At 40.2% G+C, this 15,154-nt stretch overlaps 3 protein-coding genes across 3 annotated transcripts; 1 reads left to right on the top strand and 2 right to left on the bottom strand.

Moving 5' to 3' along the window:
* The first annotated feature begins 2,020 nt into the window (after positions 1–2,020).
* Positions 2,021–8,836, top strand: BNAC03G38920D. The gene is made up of 6 exons (XM_048753096.1): positions 2,021–3,755; positions 4,044–4,184; positions 4,313–6,071; positions 6,215–6,465; positions 6,688–7,547; positions 7,629–8,836. The coding sequence occupies exons 1-6, from the start codon at positions 2,313–2,315 to the stop codon at positions 8,704–8,706; spliced, it is 5,532 nt and encodes a 1,843-aa protein (XP_048609053.1). The 5' UTR covers positions 2,021–2,312; the 3' UTR covers positions 8,707–8,836.
* A 302-nt stretch (positions 8,837–9,138) lies between these two features.
* On the bottom strand, positions 9,139–11,487 carry LOC106389190 (reticulon-4-interacting protein 1, mitochondrial). Its single transcript, XM_013829392.3, has 7 exons — positions 11,158–11,487; positions 10,530–10,757; positions 10,337–10,410; positions 10,061–10,220; positions 9,865–9,984; positions 9,663–9,771; positions 9,139–9,567 (listed from the first exon to the last, which is right to left on the bottom strand). Exons 1-7 carry the CDS (start codon positions 11,386–11,388, stop codon positions 9,389–9,391), a joined length of 1,101 nt encoding a protein of 366 aa, XP_013684846.1. The 5' UTR covers positions 11,389–11,487; the 3' UTR covers positions 9,139–9,388.
* A 224-nt stretch (positions 11,488–11,711) lies between these two features.
* On the bottom strand, positions 11,712–14,853 carry LOC125584510. The gene is made up of 2 exons (XM_048753097.1): positions 14,717–14,853; positions 11,712–14,629 (listed from the first exon to the last, which is right to left on the bottom strand). Exon 2 carries the CDS (start codon positions 14,293–14,295, stop codon positions 13,057–13,059), a length of 1,239 nt encoding a protein of 412 aa, XP_048609054.1. The 5' UTR covers positions 14,296–14,629; positions 14,717–14,853; the 3' UTR covers positions 11,712–13,056.
* Between the last annotated feature and the right edge of the window lie 301 nt (positions 14,854–15,154).

Raw genomic sequence — 15,154 nt, 5'->3', positions numbered from 1 at the left:
ATAAAATATTTAAGCGATAATTAGACAAATTTGATTTTTTTTCCAGCAAAAAGTTTATTATTAATTAGCATCAGTTATTTCAAGATGTTTAAGAAATGGTGGACAAAAAAATAGGATGGACATTAATGATATATGAACTATGAATAATACTTTGTGAAGCAGACTTAGATAACATATATGCACATACATTTTCAGTCCTTTTTGATGCCTAAATTCAATTTCTTCAGAGTAATTATTCCACAAATAGATCGTATGAGATATTGTTTTGATATGTAGATTTGTTTTTTCAATGTTAAGAAGATTGATAACTGTAAAAATGTCTCATTCGTATATGATATGTCTATAACCGAGTCCCCAACATGAGACAAGTTTGTTTAAAAAGTAAATAATTTTATTTTTCTTATATTATATAATAAATATATATTATTTACTGATAATAAAAATATAGTTATTCATGTATCACAAATATCTATGCAAATATGTGAATCAAGTACAACAATCAAACAACATAATGATTTCCACAAAGAAAATTTAAAAATATATTTATGTTATGTAGTCATATTTTATATTTTTTAAATAATATAATACAATATTATACATTATTTTTTAGAATTGAGAAATACATATAATATCTTATCCGCGCGTAGCGCGGTAAAAAAATCTAGTGGATTATAATATCTTCACCTACGGATTGCATAATCTTTTAGCGTACCGCAAGGATTCATTTTATATGGGCATAATTGTCTTCATGTTTTGCATAACAGTACTTAACAGTAATACATAATGGTAGTTACCTAATTACACCTAAATCTACGTATAGAGAGTGCAATTTCACAATAAATAATCCATTTTGCTTGTAATTTATCCATAAATCATTAGACCTGTCAAGTTGAGAACAAAAGTAAGAGAATTTTTTACATTTAGAGACACTTTCTCATATTCAAATTACACTACAAGACATTTATCACTTGAAACACATTTTCTTTTGTCAAAGACTCTTATGACCCTAAACTAAAGAGAACATCTCTTCTCTTCTTATTTCATTTCATTATTTTTCTTATTCTACTTTATGTTTTTATTTACTTTTATCTCAAGTTCTAAAATATATTAAACAAAAATAATTGTCATAATAAACTATATATAAAATTCTCTATCTTTTAAGATCCATTTTCATATATATATATATATATATATATTAATGTGTAAACAAACCTAAATGTGGACGTAGATACCAAAGCGTGGATAACTGTACATGGACATCTTAACAGAATTATAAACTATTTGTGGACCTAGACAATATTCATTCGATTCCATTCATCATCTCGGGATTTAAATTGAACTTTAATCAAATTTAGATCCATCCACATCATGATAAAGCGCAAATTCCTTAGATCAGAAATCTTTGACGTTCAAGATCTATTACTCTCCGACAGAAGGTAAACGCTTCTTCTATTTTTCTCTCCGCTCATACTCACAGTATCATTTCTTTCTCATATTGATTGAAGTTTAATTGCAGATAATTTATCAATTGAGCTGAAGAAACCAAATGCTTGTGTTGGAGATAACAAAGTCCGTATCCACGTTTTATGGTATAATTTTAGTAACATGAGTCCATGTCCACATATTGTTGTATAGTTTTATGGAATCAAAATAGAGAGTTTGTCCATGTTATCTACTATAAACATATTAACATCACATGTCACCCGTCCATAAATCACCCAACTACGCATCACTCGTCCACAAATCATCCATCCACAAATCATCCATCCACAAGTGTCGTTTCCATTAAAAAAAAATTGTCCATAAGCTATCGATGGTCCATAACAAAATGTGTCACATGTAAAAAGTGTTTGCATGTGTAATTATAATAAAACGAATGGCTGTAAATGAACAAGGGCAAAAAAATCTAATAAGTGACTTGGGAAACGTGAATGTGTCCCTCGAGCAACGAGTGTTTTTACGTGTAACAAAATACAAAAAAAGTGTCTAATTACGTAAACAAAAGAAAACTATTTAGATGAATTATTAAATAAAAAAAACTTAAAATATTCAAATTCACCACTGTAAAAGCGTGGAAATTGGGAATTAGGGTTTCGGATTTCTGGGTTAATTTAATTCGGATTCGAGCTGATCATGGAGCTAAGCTTGGTCGCTCCGTTACGCTTTCTCAACCATCTCCGTCGAAGTCTCCGCGGCGCTACTCTCTCACAATCCTAATTTTCGAAGACGTAACGTTTCGATAAGCGCTTGATTCTCTTTTATCTTAAAAGAAACAGTTGCATCTGTATTTGTACGGTTGCTGTTGATTCGCGATGAGATCATCGGGCTCTCCTTCTGGGAGGAAGAGTAAGAAGCTCGCCGCGATTTGCGAGGAGGAGTACAACAAAAACCACGGAGAGCCGAAGGACAGAGACGCCGCTCCTGCTGCTGATTCCGAGCTTCGGCGGAGCTCTAGGGTTAGGCGGATACCGTCTATCCTCGACGCTTCTCCTCCTCCCGCGAAGAAACGGCGCCGTTTGAATAGGAGTTCTAGGGGGAGTAGTAGCAGTAGAGTGGTGGAGGAGGAGAATGACGATTCGGATAATTGGAAATCAAGGTTGAGGTCGAGGTCAAGGAGGAGGAACGCTGGTTCTCAGGCGAGAAGTGTTGTTAAGAGGAAAAGAAAGCTCGTTTTCGGAAACGGTGATGGTAATGAGGTGAGAGATAAAGCTCCTAATGGTGGGAAGCTGATGAAGGGTAAGAAGCGAGTGGGAGTTAAGGAGTTTGAAAGTTGGGAAGATGAGGAGAATGAGTCTGATAACAGTAATGCTGAAGAGGAGAGTGCTAGCGAGTCTGAGGAATCAGCTGATAGTGAAGCTGCAGAGGAGGATGAGAAGGTGAAGAAGGCTACCAAAAGATCAGTTGTTTTAGAGAGTGAGGATGAAGCTGAAGTTGATGGAGCGGAGGCTGAGAGCGAGGATGAAGCAGAGAGTACTGAGAACGAGACTGAGGATAGTGCAAGTGAAGCACATGGTAGTGCAGAGAAGGAAGGAAGTGAGGTTGAAGGTAATGTGGATGGAACGGCAGCTGAGACTGATGTTCGAATGGAAGAAGTGGAGAAAGAGAGTGGGGATCAAGTGGAAGGATTGGAGAATGAGATTGAGACGGAAGTTGAAGGAACTGAGAGTAAGGAGTTGGGTGCAATGGTTTTTGAAAGTGGAAATGGCACTGGTACACTAGGGGATGGTAGTGATGTTGCTGATAATGTTAAGACCAAACAAGGAGATACTTTAGATCCTGAACTACTACAGAAAGCTGCCATCGAGGTTAATGAGAGTTTGAAGCAGAGCGATGACACTGGAGAGCAAGGTGCTTCCAGAACAACATCTACTGATAAGGCCAACGATAAAGTGGGTGAAAGTGTGGAAATGCTTGACGAGTTGCCTATTCAAAATGAAACTTGCAACAAAGTAGTTGACTCAGTTTGCACTTCATCAGATAGACTTGGTAAACCTCCCTTCAAGCAAGCCAGACGCTGTGGTTTATGCGGAGTTGGTACTGATGGCAAACTCCCGAAGAAGTTGATACAAGATAATGGTGACAGTGACGTAGAGGCACATAGCGGTTCTTCATCTTCAGGGGAGCCAAACTATGATATATTAGATGGTTTCGGAGATGAACCTGGGTGGCTTGGCCGTCTATTGGGCCCTATAAACGATCGTTATGGAATTTCTGGAACGTGGGTTCATCAGCACTGTGCCGTATGGAGTCCCGAGGTAACGTGTGGTTCTGATTATATGACACAACATGCTTTTTGATTGCTTAGATTCATCTACATGTGCCATACAAAATGTGTGCCAGTATTAGTCTTTATTTCTCTTTTCAATTCTGTGTTTTTCTCACGATTAATCTTTAGTTTTCTATAACGTCTGTTTGGTTGTCATTGTTCCTGAAATATTTTTATTTTAACTATGCTCTCAGCCTCTTACTGTCTTCTTATTTGTTTTTCTTTTCCTGAATCCTGTCTTCTGTTGGCGTTAATCTTCAATATTCTTGTACTGCAGGTTTACTTTGCTGGTGTAGGACGCTTAAAGAATATAAGGGCAGCACTTTGCAGAGGGAGGTCACTAAAATGCACTCGCTGTGAAAGACCTGGGGCAACCATCGGTTGTCGTGTTGATAGATGTCCAAGAACCTATCATTTGGTCTGTTATTACTCCCTCTCTGGTTTTCCTTTCCTCACCTCTGACACATTGGCTAATAAACTTGCAGCTGTAAAACTATTAGTGTATCATGCTCTGACAACTTCTTTGTGGTGTTCTGTGTTTTGCAGCCTTGTGCACGAGCTAATGGTTGCATCTTTGATCACCGTAAGTTTCTCATTGCTTGCACGGACCACAGACATCATTTCCAACCCCATGGTCGTCAATGTCAAGTCAGGATGAAGAAGATGAAAACTAAGAAGATGCGTTTGGAGATGAGGAAGCACTCAAATGATGCATGGCGTAAGGATGTGGAAGCGGAAGAAAAGTGGTTTGAGAAGTGTGGAGACGATGAAGAATTTTTAAAACGTGAAAGCAAGAGACTTCAACGAGATCTATTAAGAGTGGCGCCTGAGTATATTGGAGGCTCTGAATCTGAGAACGGAAAAGCATTTGAGGGATGGGATTCTGTTGCTGGGCTTGAGGGTGTAACCCAATGTATGAAAGAGGTTGTTCTTTTACCTTTACTGTATCCAGAGTTCTTTGATAACCTTGGACTTACACCACCAAGAGGTATCCTCTTGCATGGACATCCTGGAACTGGAAAAACTCTTGTGGTTCGAGCACTGATTGGTTCCCTCGCTCGTGGTAATAGACGGATTGCCTACTTTGCCCGCAAAGGGGCAGACTGTCTGGGAAAATACGTTGGTGATGCTGAGCGCCAGTTGAGACTCTTATTTCAAGTCGCTGAAAAATGCCAACCATCCATCATATTTTTTGATGAAATTGATGGCCTTGCTCCCAAGCGGTCAAGGCAGCAAGATCAAACACACAGCTCCGTTGTATCCACATTGCTCGCTTTACTAGACGGCTTAAAGTCGCGTGGCTCAGTGGTTGTCATAGGTGCAACAAACTACCCTGATGCTATTGACCCAGCATTAAGGAGGCCTGGGAGATTTGATAGGGAGATCTATTTTCCACTACCATCGCTCGATGATAGAGCTGCAATCATCTCACTCCATACTAGAAAGTGGCCTAAGCCGGTGTCTGGATACTTGCTCAAGTGGGTTGCTAAAGAAACTGCCGGTTTTGCTGGTGCGGATATACAAGCTCTCTGCACGCAAGCTGCCATGATTGCCTTGAATAGGAGCTTTCCTTTGCAAGAATCTTTGGCCGCTGCAGAGTTGGGAATCTCGAGGAGTAATCGTGTTGCTCTACCATCCTTCTCAGTTGAAGAAAGAGATTGGTTGGAAGCTTTATCCCGCTCCCCACCCCCATGCTCTCGTAGAGGAGCAGGAAAAGCAGCTAGCGATATATATTCTTCTCCTCTTCCTGTTTACTTGGTGCCTTCTTTGTTACCATCACTGTGTTCTTTACTCGTTGCTTTTCATCTTGAAGAGCGCATCGTGCTGCCGCCTCTACTTTCCAAAGCTGCGGTTGATTTCAAAAATGTGATCTGTTCTGCTTTGGGCGACAAGAAGATAAATGATGATTGCTGGTGGTCTCATGTTGATAGCCTTCTCCAGGACGTAGATGTTGTAAAAGATATAGTTCAGAGACTTTCTTATGCTGGGATACTAGATGGAGGATGTGACTCGGTTAGATCTGTTCCAAGCTCCCCTGGTGCAGGCGACTGTAGTTTGGGTTCTGCGCAGTTCATGGTACACAGAGTCCGCCGACATCCTGGGTTGGGGAATGCTCCTTCAGAATCAATGAACAAGTCTGGGTTCCAACTGCTTATTGCTGGAGGACCTAGATCTGGTCAACGTCATCTTGCTTCTTGCATCTTGCATTGTTTTATTGGAAATGCGGAGATGCAGAAGATAGACACGGCGACAATTTCACAAGAAGGAAATGGGGATCTGGTGCTAGGCGTAACTCACTTATTAAGTACGTCTGTTATTAACATTTCATTACGTACCTGATAATGATATTTAAGCAGCTACATACTTTTTTTCTTTTAGTCTTTCGTTGATTTGCTTGGTTCTAGTCCATCTCCAGATTACTAACTGGTAAATCTGTCCGACCTGTAGTGAAATGTTCTAGCAGGAAATCATGTGTGGTATTCATGCCAAGGATTGACTTGTGGGCTGTAGAGACAGAAACTCCACTGAATGAGGAGGTCGAGTGTGATGATGATTCTTTAAAAGAAAATTCTTCTCCCGTTCGTCCAGAAACAGTGGAGAAAATGGAGTTGCAGTATTCTTCTCGAGTTTCACATGCTTGGAACACATTTCTTGAGCAAGTAGAATCATTGCGAGTTTCCACAAAGATGATAATTCTGGTATGCTTAACTTCTTACTTAATTTGTTTCTCCAATACCTCTCGTATATGCTTGTTTAGTGTACTTTCGGATAGCTTTTTTTCTTGTATTTTGTGAATATAAGCCTTAGTTTCGTGTACTCTTCTTTTTCAAATCTCTGTGCTCCCTACTTTGTTGATTAGAAGTCTCTGAGAAGAGTATCAACACGTGAGACTAAATCCTTTTTTTCCTTTTTGGTGATAGGCTACTTCTGGCATGCCCTACAAACTCCTGCCTCCTAAGATACAACAGTTCTTTAAGACCGACCTATCAAAGGAGTATCAGCCAACTAAGTCAGAGGCTGTTCCACAATTCACTGTACAAATTGCTGAAAGTTCTGACCAAGACATGGCCATTGACTTGTCTGCTACTGAGTTGTCAAGGCGGGCAATCCAAGTGTTTCTTCATTTGGTGCATCAGGGAACCCATACACACTATGACGTACCGAAGACATACGAAAGAGAGGATCCTGACCAGGATTGCAGAGATCCAGCTTATCAGAATAATACTGATCATGTTGCAGGGGAAGAAGTAGGTATCAAATCAAAACCTCCTGAGGATTGTTCTTTGAAAGTGCCACCGATACCTATCAGCATTACTGCGAAACCGAAATCAAGCTTGGAGTTAGCCGTCTCTACATTTGGTTATCAAATTCTACGGTATCCTCAATTTGCTGAGCTTTGTTGGGTGACATCAAAGCTTAAGGAAGGGCCAAGCGCAGATGTTTCGGGTCCTTGGAGAGGATGGCCGTTTAATTCGTGTATCATTCGTCCTCATAATCCATCAGAGCAGAGTACTACTGCTTCCGGTTCCAACAATGTTAGAGGCAAAGATTTATCTGGCACTGCCAGGGGCCTCGTTGCTGTTGGATTATCTGCGTATAGAGGAACCTATACATCACTGAGGGAAGTCTCTTTTGAAGTAAGGAAAGTTCTCGAGCTCTTAGTTGGGCGGATCAATATGAAAATCGATGCTGGAAAGGACAGATGTCAATATATCAGAATTTTGTCTCAAGTTGCTTATCTGGAAGATCTGGTTAACAGTTGGGTTTATGCAATGCGAAGGTACGCCTTGATATACTTTGTTTTTATGTATGTTTGTTTCTAAAGCTTGCTGTATATCTAACACAATTTCACTGTTTACAGTTTTGAATCAAATGCTCAAACAGAGTCGATGAATCCATTGTCGTGTTCTGTAGCTGATGCGACAGTGAGGGATGAGCCAACTGAGCAAGGAACATCTGATCGATCAAAAGGAGACCTGAAAGAAGATACACAAAACATCAATTGTCCAGACCCTAGAGCATCTACGGATCTTACCGACAATCATCAGCCAGTTGTGGAGATTACAGACGGCTTAGTTTTGATCAAAGAGAATGGTGATGATACTTCGAATTCTGCAATGTTGATTGAGGATTCAGGAGTAGTTTCCTTGCATCAGACTGTTCTCCTTGATCTTAACTCTCCTGCAGCCGACCATGAACAGAATGAAACCCAAACAACAGCAACAGTCACTTGTTTGCAAGAAAAAGATAATTCCGAAAACAATCACGTTGGATCTGGGGAATCAAATTCTATCTCACAAGAAGATCCCAAAAAGTCAGCCGACTCAAGTAATGGTGAAGCAGTTCATGGCTTAGAATCTGCAAACAGCATGCCTGAACCAGTCAAACAAGTTGAAATAACTGCAAGAATCAGTCCTCTGGATGACCCTAGTTTAGTTTGTTTTTACCGTTGCTGCCCTCAGTGTGTCTCCATCCTCCAAGATTCAATGCGTAAATTAGTTACTCGCGAATTGAGACTTGGTAGAAGCCACATCACAACAGAGGGTATACATGATGCGGTTTCTTCATTATCAGTGGAGCTTATTGCTGCTGTTAGGAAGTTCATCTCTGCCAGAAACAATGGTGGCACGCAGGAAGTAGAGGTTGAAGAACGTGATGGAAACTCAGAAAAGGAAGCGTGTCCTTGCAAAAGCTCACCTAGTAATAATTTTCTTGCCTCGGCTGAGTGTTGCAGTCATTCTGCTGAAGAGCAAGGGAGCTTGGATAAAGCAAACGCATCTCCAAGCGCTAAGAGTTGGCTTGAACCAGTATTCGTTTTCAGGGATGGCATATTGGTTCCGGTATGTACGGAAGATGACTGCGCTTTGCATTGTAGATATGATAGTTTATGCCTTAGTTCTCTCGTAGAGTTGGTTGCAACTGAGATGAAGCCTTTTTGATTGGTTGAGTTTTTAATCTTTCGTCTACTCAAATCAACTGGTTTTGTCAGTGATTTGCTGTTACAGACTGGTACATTTATCTTAGACGCATGAAAAGAAAATCCAGCAGTGTCATGGCTCAAGTTTTCCATCCCGTGTTTGGCTGCTGATTAGTTTCTTTCTCTTGAGATTTACTGTTGCTGTGATTAGCCTAACTTCTTTGAACTATTATTATTTTTCTCAACATTGTCAACTAACTCGAGATACGCAGCTAATTTCACACTCTATACAGCACTAACTGTCAACTAATCTTGGGGTAAAAATTCTCATGTATAACCCATAAGAGCATCAAAGTCCACCATATTATAGTGACTTTCGTTTATTGTTTGGGAGTAATATGTTCCTCTGGATAGATCAATCTTAGTACTGATAAGATTCCCATACAAATACATGGACAGCAAACAACTTAGTTTGGTATACTGCAGGTTGCAACGAAGACAACGTCCAAATAAAAAAAAAACCTTTGGATGTCTATACAGAAATTTCAAGTTTTATTTTTATCTGAATCTAAGCATGATAGATCTAATTTACAGAAAACTCAAGACGGAGAAAAGCATTTGTTTCTCCTGCGTGTAATTTCTAAAAAGAACAGCTGCTAAGGAGCTCTGCAGGTATTTATTATTGTCACTCCTACATATATAGTTCAGAGCTCTAGGACCACCTTGCCCGGAATCTCTTTCTTCTCCTTGGCTTCATGAGCTGCTACAACTTCAGTTATCGGAAATGTTTTTTCCACTGGTATCTTTAGCTTTCCTGCTCCAACTAACCGCTTAATCTCAGCTAGACCTTCAGGATCAGCCCTCATATACGTCCACCAATAGTCTGTATTTTTCAGTTCAGTACAGTCAGAGACTCGGATAAATATTGAAGAGAGTAATTCAGGGAGAGAGAGAGAGAGCAAGAGATCTATCATATACCTACTCCATGAGAATACTGATATTGTATCTTTTTCTTCGCTAAGAATGAAGTTGCAAGCGGAAGCCCGACAACAAAACCGTATCTATCAGTCAATGATGCAGCCTCACCCTTCAACAGATAAATGCAAAAGAGAAAAAACTTAAGCAACCAAGGTAACTTGTAGCACGTAAAGCAGAAGAAACACAAGACAATGTTACATACCTGGAGAGTCATATAGTTTCCACCCTTCCTCAAGAAGTTTATGCCTATTCTCTCGGTTTCAGGCCGACCAATAGTATCCAACACAGCGTCAAACTTCCCTTTTACCACCATCTCAATGTCCTGTACATGAAACAGATCAAGGTTCATGACAACATAATCATGGATCAGCAGAGAAAAAAGCGGCTAGTATCAGTACCTCGGTTGTGTAGTCAACAGCTTGCTCGGCGCCAGCTGCTAGTATTCTCTCTCTGGTCTGACCCACACAAGAAGCTGTAACATGACACCCAGAGGCTACCGCAATCTGGATTGCAGCAAAACCCACCGCTCCTCCTCCCCCAAAAACTAATACCCTTTGTCTGCAAATAGAAAGGTTTCAAAGAACACGCTGGTGAGTCCATAATAGTACACAAGTAACACGAAATCATCTGTGTGACATCTTGAAAGGTGAATTAGTCCTCCAATTCATACATACCCTTCGAGAATCCGCGCATTACTCTTCAAAGCACGCCAAGAAGTCAACGCTGCAAAAGGAATAGCACTTGCCTCCTACAAGCAGCAGACAAAAGAACATCTGAAACCTCTTAACCGAAAACAATCAAACGTCTAGCCAATAAAGGCCTAAAACTAGAGAGGTTAAACGGGTATATATATATCTACCTACTTACCACATGAGAAACTGACGCTGGCTTCTCAGTGAGTTCCTCCTCAGAAAGAACTCCATAATCAGTATAAGTACCTCTCAACGCAGTAGGATGCAACGCACCAAAAACTTCTTGCCCTACTTTAAACGACTTAACGGAGTTCCCAACTGCAGCAACTTCGCCACTAACATCACGTCCAATAATAATAGGTAGATGCGGCTGAAATACAGAACGCCCATATCCTGCTCGTATCTGAAATCACAACATCAATCTCACTACTGTCACTGTGAGAGCATGTTTATCCGGGATCCTCAGTGAGGTTCTTAATGCGTGGGTCCCCACAAAACGCTTAAGGATGGGTTACAAAAACTACTAACTAAGAACTGATTTTAGTGAGTTTCTTATGCTGTTCACGGGCCCCACTGACTCGTGGCGGCCAGCGATTGGTTTGATTTTTAATTTTTTTTTTGCTTAAAAAATCTGAAAAAAAAAGAGAAAGCAGCAAACATTCTCAAACACCATCATCAATTGCAGATTAGCATTTCGAGATTAGTTTCATACGTAAGAGATCTCAAATCTAACCGATCACTGCAATCCTAAACCCTAATTAACGCAAACGAAATCAAAAGCGGATCAAGAAGAGAAGACTTGCTCTGCAATCAAGAGGATTGACGGAGACAGCTTTCGCCCTGACGAGAACCTCGTTGGGGTTGAGATTCGGCACCGGAACATTCTCCCGGAGCTCTAAAACCTCCGGGCCGCCGAATCGAGGCAGCATCACGGCACGGCAACCGGTGAAGATGCTCCGAAGAGAGCTTAATCTCGCCGGACGGAAAATCGATACGGCTTTTGAACTACCGCGAAGTGATCTCATCCCTCGCATTTCTCCGTCGTCTTCTTCGTTGATGCGAAACTCTCTGCTTCTTCTATTTTAAAGCCTCTTCTTTTTTTTTAACAGAGAAACTGAAACTTATGACGTGGCAGCAGTAGCGTCCACAGAGCGGGTTTATTTAACGAACTGTACATGCAAGTTGTAGCTTTTGTTCCAAACCGGTTCAATTTGACTAGACATTTCGTAAACCAAGTGCAATTTTATCAATTTCAATCTGTGAATTGAGAAAATTGAGCTTAGATCAGTGGAAGATAAATAAGCTTATACCATCGTGTTGAACTTGGTATACAACAAGATGATACATTTTAGGAACATGATGCTAAGTAACAAGTAAGAGTAAGGATTACCAAACCTCATGATTATCAAAGGACATGAGTATTTGGAAAGGGAAGTCCGGCTATAAGCAGAAATTTTCTACTCAAGAAACTTGGAAGCAGTTAAGAGTAAGTTTTCCTTCATGTTCTTGGGTCTGTGAGATATGGTTTTCCCAAGCTATTCCCAAATATACGTTTATGGCGTGGCTATCCTCTAGAGATAGACAGAATGGTAAAATGGAGTCAATAGATTGATACTACTTGTGTTCTTTGTAAATCTGCGCACGAGTCGAGGAATCATCTATTTTTTGAGTGTGTTTACACGACTCAAGTTTGGGAATTTATAGCAAAAGGTATATTGGGTACCTCCTATACAAATCATTGGTCAGAGATCATGGATATGGAGATTATCAGAGATTCATCAAGGGAGAAGAAGAGTTTGTTCTTTATAAGGTACTTTTTTCAAGCTGTTCTTTATGCGGTGTAGAGAGAACGTAATAAGACCAGGCATGGAGATAAGTTGTTGCCTTTAGAGGCACTTAAAAGAATGCTTGATAAGAGTATCCGAAACAAGATCAGTGTGATGCGCAAAAAGGGGATCAAAGGAATGGAGGAGTTGATGTAATTTTGGTTTAACACTAGGTTGTAAAGTGTGGAGTTTCTTTGAGTTTTTTTCTAAAATAAATAGGAAGCATTTGATGTAATAAGATTTTTTTTATGAATAAATTTAACATTCATTTTTTTTTTGTAAAAGGCTTTCATATTTAAATTGCAATGCTGAAAATAAAGTTACAAGGCTATGAATTTGACATCATAGAGTTCAAAGTAAAGCTTGTGAAAGAAAGATGATTGAAAAATCATATGGAGCTAGAGAATTACAGCATAAATCTCTAAGCATTTGAAAAAATTGAGAGAGAGATTAGCTCACTAAATAACTTTAGTGTTGGTCTCCGTGACGACCTCTGCCTCGGCAGCCCCGGCTTTTGCGACCTCTTACTGTTTGCCACTGCATATCTTGGACCTTCTGAGATGGTTTCAGCTCTCTTCCATGTCGTGATCGTTGGGCCATTTCAAATTCATTAAAATAACCTGTGCAATCACCTGTGAAAGGAGTAAAAGACAAACCTCCGGAATATGGTGGAATATCACTTGAAACTTCGGGTGGGGGCGTTAAAAAAACACTCCCTGTGGCTGGAAGATCTTCCAAAGTAGTTGTATGGTCTGTATTAAGCGGAGCATTTTCAGACAAGGCTGAATTGCTAGAAGGAGTGGCTGTTGCTGTTGTTGTTGCTTTAAAGATGGTGGCTGGAGTAGATGGTTCTGACTCGGTACTTGTAGGGAGGATCTAAAAAAAGGATGAAGGTGAAGAGGCTAGTACTTGGCCATCAGATACTGATGTAGACTTTAGAGTAGCAGCTGATGTAGTAGGTAATGCTTCTATGGCTTGAATGACTGTGGTCGAGACTGAAGTGGATGGGACATGGACTGAACCAATATTCACAGTAGGTGAGGGAGTCATTAAAGTAGGGACATGTTCTGTGACTGATGCAGCGGAAACAATAGGAGTTCCTGTGATGGACGCTACTGCAGCAACTGGAGTTCTTGTGACTGACGCAACGGCAGCAACTGGAGGAGAGACTGTTGGAATAATGGCTGAATCAGTCCTTGCCACAGTAACAGAAGCAGAAATACTCATATCATCTGTAGCAACTTCAGGGACTAAAACAGAAGGGTAAACACTTGCAGAAGCAAGCGAAGCTCCTATTTGATCATTAGACGGATGACTCGAGTTCCTAGGCTGAGCAGATTTTTGCAGACATCTTGAGTCTTTATGGCCTAAGTGTCCACACTTACCACACTTTGTTGGGATCCATGAATACTCTACATCAACCAATGATATAGTACCCTTTTTGTCATTCAAAGCGATCTTCTGCGGGAATTGCTTGTCCAATTCAACTTCCACCAAGATTTTTGCCTCACCCATGAGAGTAGGGTCAAGTCTGGGCTTATTTGTCAGCATTGGAGCTCCCAGGGCAAAGGCAATTCGGCTTATTCCTGGATTAGAGTATAACCTACTGGGGATATTTTTTAGAGTTACCCAAACTGGAATAGTGGAAATCTCTGGAAGAGATAATGAAGCTGCAGGACTCCAAGGAGCTACAAACATCAAGCAATCATCCACATGCCATAATCCCCTCTGAAGAATCCAAGAACGTGTAGATACATCTGGAATGTGGAATAAAAAAGAAGAATCACCTAGTTTCCTAGAAAAGATTCTGCATTTCTTACCCCAAATCCTATTAACTACAACATGAACAAGCCCACCTGACAGAAAAGAACAGCGATGAAACTGGCCAATAATATACTCTTTCTTATTTTCAGGACCATGAAGCAGAAGTTTGCTCGGGATTGTTACCATTGGAGTACCATCTTCCAAGTATGTGGGAGATGTTGTTTTGTAGAGGTTCCTGGCAGATGGGTTCATCTTCTCAGCCCAAGGGAATCGAAGATTTCCATCTTTCTTTACTTCAGGAGTAGGCAATTTTGACTTGACCAGAGCTTTGTTAGTAACTCTGTTTGTCATTTGTGGGGCTCTAGTATGATTGTTTGCAGAGCGATGTTGGCCATCAGAGAGAGAAGGCCAGTGAACCGGGGATAATAGTTCTTGAAGGAGATTTGATCCAGCTTTATTCAGAACATCTACTGCTGATGGAGAGGATGGATAAATTTAACATTCATTCAAACAAAAAAAAAAGATTATCAAACCATTGGGGGTGTCACTGGTGGAAGCCTTTACTTTTTTCTTGGGCTTACGCTTCTTTTGTTTCAGTCTCATCCATGTCTGGTCTTTCACATTTCTTGCTCACTCTCTTCTCTTTCTTCTGGTAAGTCAACATTGCAGCTCGTGCATCATTAATCTGTCATGGAAAAAGAGTTGAGATTTGCCGATCTAAAACATGATAAAGTCGAACCAGAGATGTTTGTAAGATGTAGTACACACTTACAGGGCAGTGCTCTCCGTTTTGAGTGTCGGCCCCTAGAAACTCAGCTGCAAGATGTTTCAGAGACTTTCTGGTTTTGTCCCTGTTTGAAAGATTACAGGTGGGTTCCACTAGGATTTTGATTAAAACTTAAAAGGTTTGACCAAACCGTATTTTTACAGATTCTTGTAACCCATAGGCAGTACACTAGGACAAATTCTAATAGGCCGGACATTTTATCCGTTAAATTTGATTCGATTCGTTATTCGTCTCCATTCGATCCGAAATTTCTGGATATCTGTAAACTTTCGAAGCAAAGCAAATACTAAAAATCAATATCCGTTAAAATCGAAGAAAATCACAAATATCAAAATTTTGTGAATCGGATATCCGCTCCGATCCGGAAATATATAAATATATTACATCTTGACTATACTTAATGTTTTAAATGTATAAGTTTAT

Source organism: Brassica napus, chromosome C3 (genome assembly GCF_020379485.1).
Source record: "Brassica napus cultivar Da-Ae chromosome C3, Da-Ae, whole genome shotgun sequence".
NCBI classification, from domain to species: Eukaryota; Viridiplantae; Streptophyta; class Magnoliopsida; order Brassicales; family Brassicaceae; genus Brassica; species Brassica napus.
Note: the sequence above shows the minus strand (reverse complement) of the source record. Positions and strands in the feature narration are given on the sequence as shown.